This window comes from Trachemys scripta, chromosome 10 (assembly GCF_013100865.1).
Source record: "Trachemys scripta elegans isolate TJP31775 chromosome 10, CAS_Tse_1.0, whole genome shotgun sequence".
Lineage (NCBI taxonomy): Eukaryota > Metazoa > Chordata > Testudines > Emydidae > Trachemys > Trachemys scripta.
Window position 1 is genome coordinate 32,343,171 of NC_048307.1, and position 22,125 is coordinate 32,365,295.

Consider the following 22,125-nt stretch of genomic DNA (forward strand, 5'->3'; position numbering starts at 1 on the left):
ACCAGCGCAGAGTAGAGCGGAAGAATGACTTCTCGTGTCTTGCTCACAACACACCTGTTAATGCATCCCAGAATCATGTTTGCTTTTTTTGCAACAGCATCACACTGTTGACTCATATTTAGCTTGTGGTCCACTATAACCCCTAGAATCCTTTCTGCCGTACTCCTTCCTAGACAGTCTCTTCCCATTCTGTATGTGTGAAACTGATTTTTCCTTCCTAAGTGGAGCACTTTGCATTTGTCTTTGTTAAACTTCATCCTGTTTATCTCACACCATTTCTCCAATTTGTCCAGATCATTTTGAATTATGACCCTGTCCTCCAAAGCAGTTGCAATCCCTCCCAGTTTGGTATCATCTGCAAACTTAATAAGCGTACTTTCTATGCCAATATCTAAGTCGTTGATGAAGATATTGAACAGAGCTGGTCCCAAAATAGACCACTGCGGAACCCTACTTGTTATACCTTTCCAGCAGGATTGGGAACCATTAATAACAACTCTCTGAGTACGGTTATCCAGCCAGTTATGCACCCACCTTATAGTAGCCCCATCTAAATTGTATTTGCCTAGTTTATCGATAAGAATATCATGCGAGACCATATCAAATGCCTTACTAAAGTCTAGGTATACCACATCCACCGCTTCTCCCTTATCCACAAGATTCGTTATCCTATCAAAGAAAGCTATCAGATTGGTTTGACACGATTTGTTCTTTACAAATCCATGCTGGCTATTCCCTATCACCTTACCACCTTCCAAGTGTTTGCAGATGATTTCCTTAATTATTTGCTCCATTATCTTCCCTGGCACAGAAGTTAAACTAACTGGTCTGTAGTTTCCTGGGTTGTTTTTATTTCCCTTTTTATAGATGGGCACTATGTTTGCCCTTTTCCAGTCTTCTGGAATCTCTCCCGTCTCCCATGATTTTCCAAAGATGATAGCTAGAGGCTCAGATACCTCCTCTATTAGCTCCTTGAGTATTCTAGGATGCATTTCATCAGGCCCTGGTGACTTGCAGGCATCTAACTTTTCTAAGTGATTTTTAACTTGTTCTTTTTTTATTTTATCTGCTACACCTACCTCCTTCCCATTAGCATTCACTATGTTAGGCATTCCTTCAGACTTCTCGGTGAAGACCGAAACAAAGAAGTCATTAAGCATCTCTGCCATTTCCAAGTTTCCTGTTACTGTTTCTCCCTCTTCACTGAGCAGTGGGCCTACCCTGTCCTTGGTCTTCCTCTTGCTTCTAATGTATTGATAAAAAGTCTTTGTTTCTACCCAGCGGAATAGCTTGCTTTTGGGCCCTTAATAGTGTCCCTTTGAAAAACTGCCAACTCTCCTCAGTTGTTTTTCCCCTCAGTCTTGATTCCTATGGGACCTTACCTATCAGCTCTCTGAGCTTACCAAAATCCACCTTCCTGAAATCCATTGTCTCTATTTTGCTGTTCTCCCTTCTACCCTTCCTTAGAATTGCAAACTCTATGATTTCATGATCACTTTCACCCAAGCTGCCTTCTACTTTCAAATTCTCAACGAGTTCCTCCCTATTTGTTAAAATCAAGTCTAGAACAGCTTCCCCCCAGTAACTTTTTCAACCTTCTTAAATAAAAAGTTGTCTGCAATGCTTCCAAGAATTTATTGGATAGTCTGTGCCCGCTGTGTTATTTTCCCAACATATATTTGGGTAGTTGAAGTCCCCCATCACCACCAAATCTTGGGCTGGTGGTGATGGGGGGACTTCAACTACGCTAGCACCCAGGCCTGATCTAGTCTGGTCTTGGGAACATTTAGAGATCTGGAGTGTGCTAATTAGCAGCCTGGCAGACATTGCTGCGGTCATCTCCAGTGGGTTCTAATTCCTCTATTTGCTGTGGTGCAGGGGTAGCTGTGATGAAGATGGAGAACCTTCCTGTGAACAGCCTGAGCTTGGACTTTCTAACAGAGTTTCTAATAAGCCTGGAGAAACTGGAGAACGACCGAGGCTGCAGAGGGGTCATCCTGACGTCAGTACGTGTTGCACTGAAATGAGGATACTCTTTACAGGGCCGGTCTCGGATGGCCGGTAGTGCCAGGTGTTGCTATGTGCAGGGTGCGAGTGCCGGACCCCGGTTTGTTCCTTTGCTTCATGCTTAGCCATATTGCTCTCTAGCAACCAGTTCAGGCGATATCAGAGCATGGCATTGAGCCACCTCTGCCTGAGGGAGGTCATTGCTACAGGGGCCTTCAAGGATGGAAAGAAATAAAGTGGGCTACAAAACAGGCTGATTTGGGAGGGAAATACTCTGTTCTCTCTCTTTTTTAAATTCACCTGGCATTTTCTGGCATCAAATTAGACATAAACCACAAGCATTGCTAAGTAAAAATAATTATTCCAAAGAAATGAATTTCCCCTTTATTCATATGTATCTTTGTTATTTTTCTTGCTGGTAAGATCCCTTGAGTTATCCGTTAATGTAACTCTTAGGAAGTTTGCAAAATATTCAAAATATTTGTGTGCACAGTTTTGTACACACGTGATCAGGTTAGGTTCTACCAGACCATGTTGCTAACAAGTTGAAAGGTCAGTCACTACATATTGTCCATTTGATGTTTTTCTTACATTATTTTAGGGTGCCCCCAAAATCTTCTCAGCTGGCCTGGATATTATGGAGATGTACGGGAAGAGCACAGAGCACTATGCAGAGTTCTGGAAAGCCGTTCAGGAGATGTGGCTCAGGCTGTACCAATCCAACATGGTGACAATAGCCGCTATCAATGCAAGTCATCTTTCTACCTGACTTCATAGGAGGCTCTCAATTGTCAGTCGCTTGCCTTGGTTTATTAGTACTGTGGGGGCAGGGACAGGAAAGGCAGTAGGCTTTATGTAGGAACACTAGAATGTGTACAGGGTCTGTGTGTGCGTACGTGTGTGTGTAAAATATACACGTGTATGTTTCACATGCACCTCCACACAGAAATATGCAGGGGTCCATACTGTTGCAGGTTGGTTCTGTACCTGATTCTCAGATACAGGCATGAATGAGAGGGATTTAGACTGTCAGTTGCTTCGAGATGGTTTTGTGTATTGCAATGGGTGGACGGCTTCCATACGCTAATGCACTGCCGGCCATATGTTGCACCTTGGAGGTGCTGAGCATCTTCAGCTCCCTCTGGTTCGAGTGGGACTTGCTCAGCACGGCACAGGAAGCCTGAGCTCCACAGTGCCTCGCACAATTGCACATACAGCTCGCTAGCGGCCTTAGCAGCCTCTTAAAGTGACAGGTCGCAACAGAATCTCCTGTAGGCTGCTGGTTCTGATTGAATTCTTTGTTTCTGCTGCACAGACATAGCAAAGAGTGTGCCCAGCCCCAAGAAGCCCTGTCTAACAGCAGGATTATCCCAGATGCTGTGTGTGCAGGAGGGCTTGATGGCTAGCTGGGGAGGGCACCATGGAAAAAGTGGTTACTCGTGGTGTTGTCATGATTTTCTCCCCCATCCTGAGACCCTCCTTTCTTGGAGTCCCTGAGTCCAAGGACTGTAGGGACAGGAGAGGCTGGAGCACCATTCTTGGTACTTCTTGCTTTATTGTCCCCGACGCAGCCCACACTTGCAAGTGGCAATTTTGTTGGGAATTCACGCTGCTTGGACTAGCATTAGCTCTGGGCTACTGCTGCCCAGCTACTGAGGGACATGGTCAGCGGTGGGAGCACACCCGAAGAAGCCATGTTGCCAGGGTGTGGGAGAAGCTAGCAGACAGCTCCTTAGATCCTTGGTTCTCCCTCCTTTCCAGCTCTCCTCCATCCCCTCACCTCCCCCAAAACCCTCCCACTAGAGGGGACGGTTGCCTAGAAACTCCACCAAATGAGCTCTGATTTGTTTCCTGGCCTCTCTGGCTCCTTGCTAGGGTTTCTCTGCAGGAGGGGAGAAGCCATTCCTATGTTACAGGTGTTGTGGAGGGAAGAAGTGATTGCACTCTGCTGTTAGACCCACAGCAAGGGCAGTTCAGATGTCTACTGGCATAAGTTAATATGCAGTAATTGGTTATTGTTTCTTGGGTTACACTGGCCCATCTGGTGATTCTTGGCCAAGGGAGAAATGCATTCTGAATTTGTGTATTTAGACATGCGATTTCTGTGTATTGGTTGGTCACTCACTTTTATTTTTCCACAAAATAACTGCTGGCGCCAGCCATATCTCTGTGACTAGCAAGTGCTCTTGACTTTCTCTCTGAGGCTGAATGTATGAGGAAAAGAGGCAGCTAGGACTTTTTAAAAGCGACACCATCAGGTCATGTACGGTCTCAAGTGTAGGTTTCCCAAAGCACTAGGCCAATGGAAATGTTTCCTTGGAGTTTTTAAATATAAATTCCCCTAGGAAAAATATTTTTGGTTTAAAAAAACAAAAGAAAGCCGCACCCCACTCCACTGCAGAGTTTGCAACCCAAACAAGGCAGCCGCCTGCTAGAGCTGGAGAACCTGGGAGTGACACTGACAAGGAATAGAGGTGAAATTGGCTAGTTCATTTCCCAGGCTGGGAAAGTTCAAACAGTGAACAGCATAAATGGGGGAGGGATTAAAATGGAAAGAATTAAAAAAAAAAATTAATATAGGTCAGGAATTGTTTTAATGCCTTTTTTTACTCTGACCATGTCCCTTTTAAGAAATATAGGGACATGACTTCAAAGCCTTATCCCCAGTGCTGTTCTAAGCACGTCCTGTGTGCGATAGAATGATGCTGTTATGGTGAGAGGAGACTGAATATTTTAGACCTGGAAGCACATTGTGGAGATTTAACTAGACCCAGTCTCTTCCTTCCTGCGCCAGGGGTCCAGCCCGGCAGGGGGCTGTCTGATGGCCATGTGCTGTGACTACAGAATCATGGCGGAGAACCCAAAATACAGCATTGGACTGAACGAAACGCAGCTGGGTATTGTTGCACCTTTCTGGTAAGGTTACACTGTAATCAGACAAGTGTATTTATGTGAGGGGACAGGAGCAGTGCTGCTCTGAAATGCGTATTCAGAGGCACCAGAGTCACGGACAGGACAGAGTTTATTTGTATGGAGGTAGTGCATAGAGTCCCAGTCCCGTTGCGCTGGGTGCTGTACATACATGTAACAGAGAGACAGTCCCTGCCCTTTAGAGCTTACAATGAAAGTATAAGATGAGAGTATGGGTGGCTGCAGACAGGGGGACCGCAAGGCAACATAGATGATACCAGTCAGTCTGCAAAGCAGCCAGCATGCTTGCCTGACCATTGCTGAGTGGTTTGAAGGCATCCCGGCAGAGGTGAATTCTAAAGAGGGATTGGAGGGAGGACACGATGGTTACTTAACATCAGCTCTTTGTTTTGCTGTCTCACTGCTTCTCTTTACGCTTGCTGGTTGTTCTGTGGTTCCCCCGCCTGAGAGTTTCCTCTCCTCTCTCCTAGGTTTAAGGATACAATGGTGAACACTATTGGAAACCGAGCTACAGAGCGTTCCCTCGAGCTGGGGCTCTTGTACTCCCCGCCTGAGGCCCATAAAATAGGCCTTGTAGATCAGTTAGTACCAGAGGAGAAGATACAGAGCACGGCTGCTGCTGTGATGTCACAGTGGTTAGCTATTCCAGGTAAGAGACTTCCGGCCGCAGGAGGCTGCTGCCGTTCTCTGCTCCTGTCAAAGAGCAGAGCCCATGGCCGGAGTGTGCTGGTCACCTGGCGTAGCACAGTGAGCGTGAGGGAGGGGAATGAGATTCAATCGGAGAGCGAGGCTTAACAGTGCCCAGTTCATCTGCATGTGGTAATGTCAGCAATATTTATCCTAGATTGATTAAAAATGAGGCAGAATAGTATTGGACCAGATCCACTAGCAAACCTCTGAGAAACCCTGGGCGGGCGAGTCCCAGAGGGAAGGTGAACGGCAGAGAGACCCAGGCAATTGGACTATAACGGTTCAGTGCAGCCTCTGGAACCAACTAGAACAGGCCAGCTTGTAAGCACATATGGGAGAATCCAGTGCCAAATAGCCTGGCATGCTTTGGCTCTAGTGAGCTCAAGGGGCCCAACCCCTTGACTGTGTTTGGCCAGAGCCAGCTCCCACTGAAATGAGTGGTAAAGCTGCCATTGGCTCCCGTGAGATCAGGAATGAAGGCAGTGCAATGAGCATATTGGGGTTGAGATGCCACGAATGGCAGGCCGGCCATCTCACCTGGCTAGCGTGGGGTTCAGACACGCAGCTTCACACAGCTGCTGCTGCCATGAGGTCAGTGAGCCAGTGCTGGGTTAGGACAGTGCGTGGAGGGGGAAGAAATTGGAAGCTCGCTGTGTGACTTAGCTTGTGTATGAATGGTGGCAATTTTCAGCTCAGCGTGTAACGAGTCCATGTGAGGGGCATGTGCTGTCCTACACCTGAAAGCCGTTGGGTGGGATTTAACACAGATCTGAGCATTTGAAACAGAAGGTGCCCAGCCAACGTGAGATGCGCTCTGGGTGTGCCTGCCACTCAGGGAATGAACTGAGAGAGACAAACCAAGTCTGGGCCTTCCGAGCCCCTCCCCCCTACACGTAAGAGCTGGGTGTAATGTATCATTGGATCTCGCATTCCGTTCCCGATTCCTTTGCCTTCTAGAACCTTTGTAATCTGGGACTGACAGGCAGATGCCCAGGATGCTCCCACACATCCTTGGCTTGGGAGCAGGTCCCCAAGCATCTCTTGGGCTCTGCACTCCCAGGACAGGGAGGGTGTCGGGATGCCCATCAGTCCCTGGCCACTTATCCCAGAGGGGAGCAAGTCACCAGTCCCCTCTTGTCTGGCTTCCTAGAGGCTCCAGTGCAGATCTCGCAATCCCCACACTAGGGCCCTGACCTAGTACCGGTCCTTGAAATGCATGTGTATTAACTAGAGTATGTGCTACACAGGGGCCCTGGTGGGTTATCACCGAGAGGAGCCTCCAGTATATGTGTGGGCAGCTGATCTGTTTCTTTCCCAGATTTACACTTGCCCAAATACCTGGAAAATGAAATGTGTGTTGCACTAATGTATTCTCTTGTGTTGCACTAGTAAAACGAAAGGCAGACCTGCTAGAATGACGGTGCTTGCTCTGTATAATGCTGCTGGCAGAGCTAACTTACATTTACTGACTTTAACCCTTGTGAGAACACTTATTTAATTACTGTCTCATAATCAGTGTGCATTATAGCAATCGGACACTGGTGCAGGAAAGGCAAACATTTGGCTAGGAGTATCGAGCACAGCACAAGCAAGTAAATTCTGCTCTGGTGACTGCTCTGGTTTTCAGAGCCAGGTTCACTTCTGCACATCGCTTTTTACAAGAGCTCCATACAAATAGGAGAGGATTCAGTGGAGAGGAAACGCTGGAAGTATAGTCTCTCTGAGGAAAGCTTTAAAAGCATGTGGGGTCTTAGAGGGAAGGTATGAGGCAGAGCAGGGGAGGGCTGGACAGTTTTGGAAACGGAGGTGGTGGGCTGCCATCCGAACCCTGCTGCGGGGTTTGGTTTATGCAACTGGTGGCAGACAAGCTTTTCGTGCTCTCTAACTTTCGTTGATCTGTTCCTCACTTGAGAGCTTACTCTTCCCTTTGCCGCGTGTCTGAGCCAGAGATTCCCCACTGGAGGGTTCCTTGGCCATGCTCCCAAGGATCTCTCCTGATGGGGATGTGGCTGGTCATGTCTTGGAGAATGTCTGTGGTCTGGGATAGGCTTCAGGAGAGTTTCTGTGACTGGAACGACTTATGTTCATAATAGCACCTGTCAGCCAAGGCTCTCACAGTGAGTGCAGCAGTGGCTAATGCAAGACCCAGGCTGTCCTGGAAGTGAGGTGCATGGAGAGTGTCCATAGTGTGGTGGGGATGGACCTCCTTAATACATAATGACATTCTCTGTGTTTGGAATGCAGGGCCGTGTCCTCACGCAGCTGGTGTACACTGGTGCAGATTCCTTGAAGTCCATGGAGCAATGCTGAGTGTCACCAGCTGGGAAACTGGCTTTATTGTGCTGTTCTGGGAGCTGATTCAGAGGACATGCCCCAGGGGATGGGGCAGTTAACATTTGTCCATGGTGGTATCACTTGTGTCGACAAAGGGCATTGATTTTTAAGGCCAAAAGGGACCACTGTGATCTTCTAGTTTGATCTCCTGTACAGCAGCCCAGAGAAGTTCACTTGGTTATCCCTGCACTGAGTCCATCACATATGTTTGACAGAAGCATCTTCCAGAAAGGAGTCCAGTCCGGCTTTGGGGACACCAAGAGATGGAGTGTCCACCACTTCCCTTGGGAGGTTGCTGTGGTGGTTAATCACCCTCACTATTAAAAATTTGTGCCTTGTTTCCAATTTGCCTTTGTCTGGCTTCAGCTTCCAGCTCTTGGTTCTTGGTCTGTCGCTCCCTGTTAGAATCAAGAGTGCGTTAGGACCCAGTATTCTTTTCCCCAGGAAGGTAATTACACCCCGTGGTCCTACTGCTGAGACCTCTGGCTGTAATGTACACTGACCCTGCGCAGCCAACATGCTGTCTCTCTCTACTCCACAGACCACGCCCGTCAGATCACCAAGTCCATGATGAGGAAGCCGACTGTGGACCGTCTGCTCGCCCACCGCGAATCTGACATTCAGAACTTTGTCAGCTTCATCTCAAAAGACGCCATTCAAAAGTCTCTCCACATGTACATGGAGATGCTAAAGCAGAGGAGAGGCTGAGGAAGCGGCCTGCCTCCACATGGGGTCACTGGCCTAGAAGACTGAAGAGCCATATGCCAACCTCTGAACACCCTGCAATAGCTTTAGATTTTTAAAATGAAATATTCTTCAGTGTAATCAATCCGATTTATCTTGGCTGTCACCTTAGCCTCCTGTTTCTAGCCCTCTCACGCTAGTGCCTTGTCTTATGGTGCCTAATACTGATGCCTTCTTCCTGAAGGGCTGCAGGAAATGTTTGATTGGATGATCCAAATAAATAAATGAGTGGTCAGCCCGTTGCTACTGTGAAACATCATCCGCTGGCATGGCTGGGGCCTCCTGGCGCTCAGATATTTGCCTTCCGAAAAGCGTGAATGTTAAAAATGTGAATTGTCAATAAAATGTCTTGAAAGGAGGCCAATTGAGAGAGGGACGCTTTGTTTTCCACATGGGCTTGTCTGTCCCTACTGCACTAACTAAAGGTTACAGCTCCTCCAGGCTGGGGAGTGTGACTGTAAGAGCCAGGCGGCTACAGGCAAAGGGGTTGTTTCCCTTCACCTGAGGCCACAAGTTACAGTGTTTACGCATACAGTAATTTTGGATAAGGAAACCCTGGGACCAAGTGCATCCTTCCAGGCAAGTATTGCTTGGAAATCAGGCTGCAGTTGGAGTCCAGCCCAGGTTCATAGTAGCTGAAGGTCTGATAGATGGAGGGTGCTGCCGAGGGCTGAATGGGCCTGGTAGATTGAACCCTGCTTACAACTGGGCTGCTGCAGAGCCAGGCTATGATGGGTGGCAGATGGGCCTGCCAGCTGCTTGTGCTGGCTGTCCTGTGGGTAAGGACATCAGGCATCAGGGCTGCCACGCCGGCATCTTTTGCTAACGTGGCATTGACTTAAACCCTGACTGCACGAGGAGGGCTGGTTCAGCCAATGCAGTTGTCCTGAAGGGATGGCAAATGCTGGTGCTGAGGGTCCTTTTGGGCTGATAGTTACAGTTGGTGGGGCTGGGCAGCCAGGCTCCACTGCTGCAGCGGGAGAGGATTCTGAGCAGGTGCTGGTGAAGGCAGCCTGGAGCTTCAGTGAGCCTTCAGCATCACCTCCACGGGGAAATGGTCGCTGACAGCCAGGGCCTGCATGGGAACAGCAAGTGGGGACACAGTGTAACAGCTCTGCCAGCTTAGATCCACCTGGCGACGTGCAGCGAGTAACCTTCCCAGGGGCCTTTCCCTTGCCCAACCTCGAGACTAGCAACATCCCCTTCTGAGTCTCAGAAAGGGTGAAGATCTCCCTTAGCCTTACAGAGCTAGAACTGTCCCCAAGCTGGAGGTTCCTAGGGGAAGGGCCTGACACCCCTGACTTTCAAGCTGTATGTTTCTAGGGAGAGAAGAGCTTGTTTAGAGAAGTTTTAAATGCACTAGTTATTGTTTTCCTTATCTATGGTGCCCTGTATAGCTATGAACTCCTGGCCACTAAAGACACCTACCCAGGAAGGGACGTAAAAAATAGTTCCCTCCACCTTTGCAACAACTCTCGGATGCTGCTGGGCTAGCATGGAGCGCACACAGAGAGTGGGGCGGGGAGCTGTGGTGTACGGAGCTTATCGGTGACCTGTTTGCTTCATCACTTGTGAGTGCTGCAGGCTTCCAAAACTCCCAATGATAAAACCTTGAGAGCTCACCTTTTCCTGGCTGAGTTGCAGACATCCCTGTCATTGTTTCAAAATGTTTTATAAACGAGGATGCTTGGGTCTGGCCAGAGGCCCTGTCTGGTCCTTAAGGATGCCCCTAGTATGACTGTCCCACATAGCCAGGGGTCTACCCTGGAATTTAACAGGCAGGAAGAGCTTCGCTGTCTAAAGGAATTAAATGTTTGCTCTCTGGGGATCAGTTTCAGCCCACGGTACCTCGGCATCCTCCAGTTTGAAAGTGTGTTGGAAATTATAGACAGCAGCAGACTTGGGCTTGATGCTTTTCTTCAGCTTGGAGCCACACACCACAATCCTGGAACACGACAACACAGGACTCAGGGTTAAACCCTGCACTTTCCAGGGTCTTTCAGATTCAAACACAGCAAGGAAAAGCCCTGACTCTGGGGATCTGGGGTTAGTATCAGTGGGGCTGAGAGAGAGCTCAGTGCCAGGCTAGTCCTCAGCCCTTCTTTTCCCGGCCACCAAATGCTGTCTGCCATTGTCTGTGCCTGGCCTCTGAGAGCGGCTCTCTGCTGAGAAACAAGAGCTAAGACCCTAGGCAAAGAAGCCCCCACCCAAGGCTTTCACTGGAGCTCTCCTAGTTCAGCCACAAGAGGGAATGCAGGCACAGGCAGCCAGCAAAGGCAGAATGCCCTGTGAGTCCTGATCACAACTGCTCTGTGGATCCACCAGACGGAGGATCCCCACCAGCAGCTGCATTCACTGTCATGCACACACCCTCCCACACAGACCCATTCTCCTGACAGGCCAAAGCCACTCTGCCTGTTCTGAGACTTGTTAACAGCCCACCAGGAAATACAGAGAGAACCCTTGGAAATCTCCCCCGTCCGCAGGTGGGTCTCTGCCTGAGCCGGGGTCTCTCCCTGCAGGGCCAGAGGAATGTTAAGGCCCCAGGGCTGCGCCACGCTTGCCAAGAGAGGCCTGCCCATTGCGATGCTCGGAAAGGCGGCATCTCACCTGTCGTAGGCGCAGTCTGACTTCCCAACGGTGGTGTCTGCACTGTCAGGGATGAGCCACTCGAACACCTCGCTGGTGCGCAGGCGGATGGACCCCCAGTCCCCTTTCTTGACGTAGGAGCAGTCGGCGTTGAAGTCTCCCAGGAACATGATATTCTGTGGAAGGAACAGCGTGAATGGGCTGGTGTTTGATGCTGGCAGGCACTGGGACCGGGCACGGAAGAGACCAGCATGCAGGCAATAGCTCCATTAGGCATTCTGTGCCTGAGTACGGGCTTTGGGCCCTTTGGACTGCGCTGTGAGGACTGAGTGAAAAGCAGAATTTGCATCCCGGGGAAGGGCTGAAATTTCACTGTTTGGTTTTGTCTTGTATTGGGACGAAAAGTCAAAATATCAAAGTTTTACATGGAGTGGAAAGTTTTGATTTGGAAACGTCTAAACCTTTTGTTTTGGGTCAGTTGTTAAAAGGCATGTGCGGAAGATGTTGCATTGCCTCATGGGAGTTGTAGTTCAGGGGCCTTATACCCCCATTCACCCACTGGGCCATGTTCCCTGACCAGACTACATCTCCTGTGATGCAACACACCATGGATCAGGCAGAGGGGAGACTGTGGTGTATCATGGGAGATGTAGTCTATCCAGATATCCCATAGGGGAGAATGGGTAATGAGGCACCTGAACTACCACCCCCATGAGGCTCTGTTGCAGAGCTGGCAGATGCCGTTCACTGCCAAACCTCCTCAAAATTAAATGTTTTGATGCCGTTCAACAATCCAAACCCCTGTGCTTCGGGTCAACATGACCCTACATCAGATAGTTCGTTTCTATTTTCCTGCAGGAAAATCAAAATTTTTCCATCAACATTTTCCCCAAAGAAAATGTTGATTTTGCAGAAACTGCATTTTCCATCAAAAAGGCATTTTACCAGCCACCAACCTCCCAGAGACGTGCTACTGATGCAGAACCAGGCACTAGGCACAGAGCTCTGGCACTCTGCCAGCAGAGGCTGTCCATGCAGGAGCAGCCTCTTGGAACCAGGGGAGCTCTGAGTGCTGGCTGGTGAGTCTTGCCCACATGCTCAGGGTTTAGCTGATCACCATATTTGGGGTCGGGAAGGAATTTTCCTCCAGGGCAGATTGGCAAAGGCCCTGGAGGTTTTTCGCCTTCCTCTGCAGCGTGGCGCACGGGTCACTTGCTGGAGGATTCTCTGCACTTTGAGGTCTTTAAACCACGATTTGAGGACTTCAGTAACTCAGGCATAGGTTAGGGGTTTGTTACAGGAGTGGGTGGGGGAGATTCTGTGGCCTGCGTTGTGCAGGAGCTCAGACTAGATGATCATAATGGTCCCTTCTGACCTTAAAGTCTATGAGTCTGAGTCTGTCTATAAACTGCCCGGTCTGTGCCCCACAGAGCCAGGCCTGCAGGAGGTGGTGATGGCACATGGTCTGCGTCAGAGAAACATGGGCATTTTTGTGGCATTTAGACACCGTTCCATGGAGCCGGAGACACAGACGTCTATTTACAGTGCGGGTAGGGTGACCAGACAGCAAGTATGAAAAATCGGGACAAGGGGTAGGGGGTAATAGGAGCCTATAAAAGAAAAAGACAAAAAAAATCGGGACTGTCCCTATAAAATCGGGACATCTGGTCACCCTAACTGGGGGTGAGTAAGGCTGCTGTCAGTGGAACTATGCCAGCATCACCCTGAAGCTGTCTGGGAGCAGACTCCAGACCATGGAGTGTCCCAGTCAGCTGTTCTGGGAATGAGATCTCAGCTGATCGCTTGCGCAGCAGGCTCCTTCCTAGCCAATGTGTGGCCTGGAGGCAGCAGCCGATGGACACTGTGGGTTCCACAGGAACTGTATAGTTAATACCAACCTAGTTCTAAGCAAGGGTGAGAGGGAGCTGGGTTCTCTGGCCTGGACGATGAAGGAGCTCAGACTGGATGGTCAGAACGGGCCCTTCTGGCCGTAACAGCTGTGAATCTAAAGCCCCTTCATACGTTCACATGGGTGGGGCTGGGTTTGCACCCGGATACATCTGCTTACGTCAGTCCCCCACTTGTCAATGACATCTAAGTAGACATCGTAGAGGGCGTCAATCTCTGCCACAGCCTCGCTGGGGGGTGTATGCAGGGGCACCAGCACAAACTCCTGCACCTCTGCAGAGACATAAGTTACAGAGTCATCACACACGTGCACAGAGAGCCATCTCGCACACATGCAAAGCTCTCACAGACACACACAGTCATCACACACGTGCACACACCCAGCCAGCCATGGCGCGCGAACACAGAACTTTCACACACACAGTCATCACACATGTACACTCGCCCAGTCATTGCACATATACACACAGAGAGCCATCTCGCACACATACAGAGCTTTCATACAGACACCTCACACTCACACACACCCAGCCATCATACACACACACACAGAGCCATCATACACGTGTGCACACATTCAGAGCCATCATACATACGCAGTCTTGTACCATAAGTTTGTCGGTCAGCTTCAGTAACACCCTCAGCAGCGCTGCCCTGGGGCGCACTGACCTAGTGGGGACAAAAGTGCCCCCGCCCAGGGGTCATGTTCAGCTCTCTCCCTTCATCTACATCGGGGTGGGAAAACGTTTGGCCCAAGGGCCACATCTGGGTGGGAAAATTGCATGCAGGACTATGGATGTAGGGCTGAGGCAGGGGGTTGGGGTGCAGGAGGGAGTGCGGGGTGTGCAGGAAGGGGCTCAGGGCAAGGGGTTGGGGTGTGGCAGGGGTGCGGCGGGGGGTTGGGGTGCGGGGTGCAGGAGGGGTTTGGGGTGCATGCTCCGGCCCAGCACCGCTTACCTTGAGTGGCTCCGGGGTGGCAGCAGTGCACAGTGGGGCTAAGGCAGGCTCCCTGCCTGCCCTGGCCCTGCGCTGCTCCCGGAAGTGGCCAGCATGTCCAGCAGTGGCTCCTGGGGGGGGGGGGGGGCAGGCGGCTCTGCCATGTGCTGCCCTTGCCTGCGGGTACCACACCCAAAGCTCCCATTGAGTGCAGTTCCCCATTCCCGGCCAATGGGAGCTGTGGGGGGCGGTGCCTGCAGGCAAGGGCAGCACACGGAGCCCTCTGTCACCCCCTCCCCCCGGGCTGCAGAGACGTGGTGCTGGCCGCTTCCGGGAGCGGTGCGGGGCCAGGGCAGGCAGGGAGCCTGCCTTAGACCTGCCGTGCCATGGGGCTGGCAGTCCCACAGGCCGGATTGAAAGCCCTGATGGGCCGGATCCAGCCTGCGGGCCGTAGTTTGCCCTCCCCTCGTCTACATCCATGAGTGTCCTGTCCCCTATTAGCCAACATAGCCAGAGCCCTGTGCCTGAGGTTACTCCTGCCAGCGGGCTCTGCTTACTCGAGTTGGGGGACGAGAACTTCACGATGAAGGGCGCCCGACTGAAGGTGTTGCTTGGGTCTGGGTACTGGTACGTGGCCACTACAGACACCACCTGCGTCCTGGGGAGAAACAGCAGGGAGGGGAGAGAATCAGTAAGAGGATGGGAAGGGGGCTCTGGCTGTTCATGCCAGAGAGTTTGGCTTGGTAGGGGTTCCCCACCTCTCAGTCCTAACCCACAGCCCCCTACTGTCCCAGCCCTTGTCTCCCCACCAACAGCTGTGCCAGTGCCCCTCAATCCTGACCCACAGCCCCCTACTGTCCCAACACTTGGCTCCCCACCCACAGTTCTGCCAGCACCCCTCAATCATGACCCACAGCCCCCGACCTTCCCAGCCCTGGGCTCCCCACCCACAGCTGTGCCGGTGCCCCTCAATCCCAGCCTGTTGCACCCTGGTCCCCAGCTCCTACAGTGCAGCTTTGTCAGTACATCTCCAGCCTAATGTGTCACCAGAAGGCAGACCTCTCATGCCCAGTGGATCACCTGCTGCTACAGCTCCTCAGTGCTGAGACCGTCCTTGTCAACACAGGAGACGTTGGTCCTGAGGCAATGGGCCAGATCCTCAGCTGGTGTCAGTTGATATAGCTCCATGGCCCTCAATGGTGCTGCCCCCATCAACACCAGCTGCAGCTCTAGCCCATTGTTCATTAGTTCATTTGTTCAGCTGTTTGAACACAGTGGGGTGGTCTGGGGCAGTAGAGTCCCTTTGGTCCATCTCAGAGCTACTTGCTAAGCCAGCCCCAGGGTGCTGAGAGCATCAGGCAGCAATGGGTCACTATACATTTTGTTCATTTTCGTCCATGACTCTGTTCTCTGTTATTTGACTCGGGTTTTAACACATCAGGACTGCTCGGATACAGCACGATACTGATGTCCTCTAGAGCAGTGATTCTCAACCTGTGGTCTACGGACCCCTGGGGGTCCACGGACTATGTCTAAGGAGTCCACAAAAGATTTAGCCTGAGACCCAGGTGAATGCTCAAGCTCCTGCGGATGCCCAAGGAGTGACAGAGCTGCTGAGCGCCCCATAGGCTGAGGAGCCCAAATACCTTGGAGATGCCAGGACCACTGCACCTGGACAGTGTAGGAAGTAGCTCAGGGGAATTAGTCAATGTGCTGGATGGTGTCAGTGTGTTTCAGATGAATGCCCTTCTGACAAAGTGGCAAACATACTTGGCACTGAGCTGGGACCTGGTGGAGCAGGGAGGGACTGGGTCCCCCTACCTGGCTGCCACCCACCCTGGGTGGTGGCCCACTCCCCTGATTAGGGTGACCAGATGTCCCAATTTTATAGGGACAGTCCCAATTTTTGGGTCTTTTTCTTTTATAGGCTCCTATTACCCCCCACCCCCATTCCGATTTTTCACACTTGCTGTCTGGTCACCCTACCCCTGACTGGCCATTAGGCCCTACAGGCCTAAAGGAGAGGGCAGACAGGGTCGGCCGGGGGGGGGAGGGGAGCAAGTGGGGCAATTTGCCCCAGGCCCCGCAGGGGCCTCCATGAGTATGTCGGAGGCTCCCCCTGCCTCCGTCTTCCCCCATCCCCTGGCATCTCAGCTGATAAGGGGGTGGGGCTGCGAGCAGCGGGAGCTCAGGCCCCTCTGGAAACACCACGCCACTGCAGCGCTGGATGCGGCGCGCTGAGACTCCGGGAGAGGGGGTAAGTGGCATAGTAAGGGGCCAGGGCTGGGCACCCCCCTGACCCCATCCCCCACAGCCCTGACCCCCAGCTCTGAGCCCAGCCCCTCTGAGTCAGGATCTCCCCCAAATCTATCCCACCCACAGCCCTGACCCCCAGCTCCGAGCCCAGCCCCTCTGAGCCGGACACCCCCCCCCGACCCCATCCCCTCACAGCCCTGAGTCCAGCCCCTGTGAGCCAGGCACCCCCCAACCCAGAGCCCAGCTCCCCACCCAGCCCTGGGCAACAGCAGCACCACCCCCAGGCAGCTACAGCCCATTGGCACCAACCATCACCATCACCCAGCAACAGCCCATTATGTAACTGCAAATGCATACATACCATTAAAGCATTTAATGTTTTTAAATAATGTATTTAGTGTATTTTCAAATTATTACAAATTAATTTTTGAATGTATTTCACTGGTTATTTTTTACATTTCCAAATATATGTTACTATAGTATTGCAACTTTTTTTTATGGAAGGGCCCCCCGAAATTGCTTTGCCCCAGGCCCCCTGAATCCTCTGGGCGGCCCTGAGGGCAGATATACTAAATCTGGCCATTGGAGCACACAGCCCTGAGGGAGGGCACTCATATTGATTTTTGCCCCTTGGCAACACTGTCCCAAGACAAGGGGTGATCGTACAGACTCAGCTGCGGGGAAATAATAAACCTCACCCTGCCCCAAGAGGGGAAGGGGGGTGCTTGTCCCATGACGTCCCCCAAGCAAATATTGCCCAGGCAGGAAATGCTGCATGTGGGACATGCTGCCCAACGGATGTGTTTAGAAGCATGGAAATACACAGCTACTGTGACGCAAAGGGCCTTAGCTCTGACCCCCAGGTCCCAGCCCTCACTCTCCCCAGACCATGAGATCGCCTTGTGCCCAAACACTATGGGCCTCAGTCTTGTTTAAACTAAGACCCCTCTACACCACCCTGCCAGCTTAAAGGGGCCTGAGAGGAGGTATGAGGGGCCACTCTGTGTGAGGCCAGGAGCACCACAAATGCCATGGGTCAGGTTCCCCAGGAGTTGCTGCTGATGTACACAGGGGGAGGCAAGCCAGGCCTGTCTCCGGGCTGGCAGCTGCTGATGCAGCCTCTCCCGTGAGCCCCGTTACCTGTAGATGAAAAGGTACATCTCCATGTAGTTCTCTCGACCCAGGGGCTCGCTGATCTCATAGCTGTACTGATGCTTTGATGCACTGTGGGGGGACACAAAGAAGAACAGTGATGATGACCTCACAGGCTGGCCTCGGGTCTGAGCCTCCCTCTCCAACAGTGTCAGTGGGGTGCCCCCAATGTACCCAGCGAAAGTGCCAAGGGAACCAGGCCCTGGGCGCAGACCTGACAGATAAACACTTTCAGTCCTTCATGAGCCATTCCCCACTTTACTCTCCCTCTGCTTCCCTTTGCCCTGCACTTTGTGTGGGGTGGAGGAGGGTCCTGGCACTAGGCACTTACTTGGCACTCAGGTCTTCTCCCTACAGGTACCAGCTAATTAGGCAGCCCACAATGCTCCTGCGCCCTGTGCTCGCACCTTTCACAGCTGATCTCCAGCTTGCACTCTTGTGTGGGCCCTCTGCGCGCCCACCAACTGCAGAAGCTGAAGGAGACTCTCTCACTGTCAGGCCTAGGACACATGGTTACGCGCCACCTGCTGCTGCACAGGGCATGAGTCCCTTCCTGACACTGACACAGCCCTATGCACGCATACGTGGCCCCGTCCTGAGGACCTTGTGCTGACAAGGCTGGATTCAGCCTCCCAGACCCTGGAGCATGGAGTCAGCCCCTTTGCCTGGTGGCTGCTCTATGGCCTCGTTTTTCACTGTGACATTGTCTAATTAAAATATGACCATTCAAATCATTGTTGCTACCACTGTTATATAATTGCAACAAATCTTATACAAAGTGTGATGTATGGCCAGAAAGCGTTAAGCATCCTTCAGGATAAATGACACAGAGTCAACCATTAGAGACTTGTGAATGGTAATTAGGGCCACTCCATACTAGATAGGCTAGAACTTTGAAATGCAAACCTGTACTGTTAGAGAAATGGAGGGGATGGTAATTGTATGTGTATCCTTATATCTTGTAAATGTTAGCCAGGAAAACAGACAGTTCCTGTGTGTCACTATAGCTATTGATTCAGAGATCAAAAGGGAATTAATATTTAAATGAACTGTAAACATAGGATATCACTTTGTTCGTCTCTCTTTCAAATGTACAGCAAATCACCTGAGAATGATGGAAAACGGGCATTTGCCTTACGTTAATCTGTGTAGATAATTACCAGCGATGCTTAGGAAATGGATCCACTTCAAAGTCCGCCTGAGTGCCTATTGTTTGCCTAAGGACTTGAGCTATCACAAGAAGGCCTGAAACTGTATAAAGATGCCTTGGGTCCCAATCCTTTTTATCTCTGACGTGCATGATGCTTCATGCAGGGGAAGCTTAAGTCGTAAGGCTGAGATCCCAGTCCTAAGCTGGAACACCCTGAATATAAACATTGAACTATAACCTATTAACTCATTCTGAAAGAACTCTGCAACTACAAAGCTCACCATCTCTACTATGAATTTAATCTCAAGAACTGTACTCATGTCTGTATGTATATTGATCTTTTAACCAATACTCTCTTCTTTTTTTTAATAAATTTTAGTTCAGTGAATAAGAATTGGCTGTAGCATGTATTTGGGTAAGATCTGGAATATTCATTAACCTGGGAGGTGATGTGTCCGATCCTTTGGGATTAAGCACTTTCTTATATGATGAATAAGATTTTCAGTAATTCTCATCATATCTGACTTGGGTTTCTGGGTGGAGGCCTGAGGCCGGGTTGCTTTAAGGGAACTGTGTTATTGACTTCTGGGTAGCCAGTGAGGTATTATAGAAGCAGTTTTGTGATGGTTTGGTAACTCTAAGTATTGGAAAATCCACCAGCTTTGGGGATTGTCTGCCCCGTTCTTTGCAGTTCACCCTGATTGAGTGACCTCAGTTGGCTCCCCTGGGACTCTGGTCACAATCACTGATGGGGACTGAGACATGTCCCTGCCACCCACTCCGGAGGTTACCTGTTGAGCTGGTCCAGGAGGCTGGTCACGGCACTGAGATCGGCGTCCCGCACCTCCTGCACCAGGGCGATGTCGTACCGTGACAGGATCTGCGGGCGGCACAGGGGCAGCTGTCAGCGCACAGCCGGGAGCAAACGGCAGCTCTGTTCCCTGCCCTGATGTGGACCGGCTGTGGGCTGGGTGCAGAGCGCTGGGCTCTGCGGTCAGTGGACACCGGCACGGTACAATGCGCAGCCCCAGAGAAGGACGCGCCATTCGAATTGTATGTGTGCAATGGGCCAGCCTCACAGACAGGGCTACAGCCCCACTGGGGGATGGACGAAGCCCCCTGACTCTGCAACCTGGGGAATCAAGGTAGTAGCAGGTGCCTGTGCCCTGCCAGTCTCACCAGGGCATGGATGTCATCCCCGAGAGGGGGAGGGACTTGCCTGGGGTCACAGAACAGTGAAGAGCCTGGCCTCTTGATGCACAGCCTCAGCACCCCCTCGGAGCTAAGAGACAAGGAGGGGGCACTGTGCAGCAAAACCCAGGTCCTGCTCCAGGTCCTGGCCTGGGTCACAGCGGAGCCTGTCTCTGCCTGGGCCTGCTCCACACACCAGAGCCCAGCCACTGTGTAGGAGCGCAGAGCACTGCAGTCAGGAGTCCAGGCCCAGATTTGGGCTGGGTTGGGCCCATCTCTGTGGCTTCCCCCAGAGGTGAGCACAGGAATGGCGGTGCCTCTCCTCTGGCTTGAAAGTCGCTCTCTTTCCAGAGAGGAGGCAGCTGAGCCAGCATGTCATGCTACAGGACTGCAAAGAGCCCTGGGCAGGGTGCAATTGCAGTGCACCCAGCCAGCCCACAGCCTGGGCACCTCCTGGCTCAGTGCTATTTGGTTTCCCTGGTGCTCAGAGCCAGGGACGCCTTGCTGGTGGGTCTCTTTGCTCCTAGCAGTGGGGAGGGGGGAGGAGGAGAAGGGGGTCAGGGAGTCAGAGGGGCCGTGTCTGCAGGCCGTGGGCTGGGTTCAGCACCAGAGGAATGGCCAGGCCAGCTGACCCTGCAACCGCTGAGCTGGCTGGGCTCTGAGCAAGGGCGCTTGCTGCCAGGCTGGGGTGGCCCTGCAACCTCCAGCCATTTCCCAGGGTGAGAGGGCCCTGTGACTAGCCAAGTGGCATCTGTCCCAGGGGGAGGGAGGAATGGGGGAGGGGCACACTGGGCTCAGGGAGGTGCCAGTGTACCTGGCTGCTGAGCCCTGGCATCCCCAGCCTTTCTTCACTGCCACTGGCCCCTCCCGAGGGAGACTATAGAGGGGCTGCCAGGATGGGGCCTGGCTCTCCCTGGGGTAACTCCACCATCTGCAGTGAGGTTACCCTAGGGATGGATTTGGCCCAGCCTTTCACAGTCGTTTTCTGCCCACAGCCACTTTAAAGGGCTGGAACCAAGCAAGATCCTGGGATATCAGCTCCCTGCCTGTCTCCAGCAGGAGATCCAGGATCCCAGCGGTCGCTCTGCCTCATCCGCCCTGAAAGTCCCCCCAGCAGGGCAAGTGTCACCAGCGGAGCCTGGCTGGAGTACCTGGGAGGTCCCCACTGCCCTGCCCCAGCAGCGAGTGCCCCCCGTTACCTAGCATGACGACATATGGAGGAGGGGCAGGGACTGTAGGGGCTGCCCACTCCAGCCACTAGCCCGACTAATGTGTTCTCCCAGCCCCAGCCGCTCCTCTGCCAGCTGGGAGCTGGTGAGGGCCCACCTCCACATGGAGACCATGCCCTGGGTGAGTGGGGTGTAGGGTGACCAGGCAGCGAGTGTGAAAAATGGGGCCAGGGGTGGGGGTAATAGGCACTGTGACAGACCCACAGTGGGGTACAGGAGTCTGGTAGAGGGCAAATATACTGGTCACTGGATGAGTAGTTTTCTGTTCCCTGAGTGACCAGAGCAGGGGCTGCACTAGAGTAATCAGGAACCTGCTAGAACCGGTTAAGGCAGGCAGGCTAATTAGGATACCTGGAGCCAATTAAGAAGAAGCTGCTAGAATCAATTAAGGCAGGCTAATCAGGGCACCTGGATTTTAAAAAAAGGAGCTCACTTCAGTTTGTGGTGTGAGTGTGAGGAGCTGGGAGCAAGAAGTTCAAGGAGCTGAGAGTGAGAGGGTGTGCTGCTGGAGGACTGAGGAGCACAAGTGTATCAGACACCAGGAGGAAGGTCCTGTGGTGAGAATAAGGAAGGTGTTTGGAGGAGGCCATGGGGAAGTAGCCCAGGGAATTGTAGCTGTCATGTGGCTGTTCTAGGAGGCACTATAGACAGCTGCAGTCCACAGGGCCCAAGGCTGGAACCCGGAGTAGAGGGCGGGCCCAGGTTCCCCCCAAACCCCCCAATTGACCTGGACGGTGGGTTCTTCCAGAGGGGAAGGTCTCTGGGCTGTTCCCCAACCCACATGGTGAATCTCTGAGGCAAGAAAATCTGCCAATAAACGCAGGACCCACCAAGATAGAGAAGGAACTTTGTCACACTGGTGTTGGGGGGGAAGGGGGGGTCTTGGGGTGCACAGCGTGGCGGAAGAAGGAGGGTGATTTAAAAAAAAAAAAAAAAAAAACTCTGTAGATCGCAACAACCCACAGGAGGAAAAGAGGAGACAACTAGGTGGTCGCCGTATCATTAAAA

General features: G+C 52.0%; 2 protein-coding genes across 2 annotated transcripts in view; one reads left to right on the forward strand and one right to left on the reverse strand.

The window, feature by feature from the left end:
* Positions 1–1,878: 1,878 nt before the first annotated feature.
* Positions 1,879–9,065, forward strand: ECI1 (enoyl-CoA delta isomerase 1; the record flags this gene model as incomplete). Its single annotated transcript, XM_034784145.1, is given in 5 exon segments — positions 1,879–2,006; positions 2,609–2,755; positions 4,802–4,923; positions 5,409–5,587; positions 8,504–9,065. Coding segments are annotated over 5 exon segments (743 nt in total), but the record flags the coding sequence as incomplete, so codon positions are not given.
* A 144-nt stretch (positions 9,066–9,209) lies between these two features.
* DNASE1L2 (deoxyribonuclease 1 like 2) overlaps positions 9,210–22,125 on the reverse strand; it is a 25,076-nt gene continuing 12,160 nt past the window's right edge. Inside the window, exons 3-9 of the mRNA XM_034784147.1 lie at positions 19,489–19,577; positions 17,536–17,619; positions 14,697–14,797; positions 13,364–13,476; positions 11,317–11,471; positions 10,555–10,651; positions 9,210–9,781 (exon numbers count right to left, since the gene is read on the reverse strand). Coding sequence (XP_034640038.1) covers positions 9,728–9,781; positions 10,555–10,651; positions 11,317–11,471; positions 13,364–13,476; positions 14,697–14,797; positions 17,536–17,619; positions 19,489–19,577 — 693 coding nt within the window. The 3' untranslated portion in view covers positions 9,210–9,727. The remainder of the gene's footprint in view (positions 9,782–10,554; positions 10,652–11,316; positions 11,472–13,363; positions 13,477–14,696; positions 14,798–17,535; positions 17,620–19,488; positions 19,578–22,125) is intronic.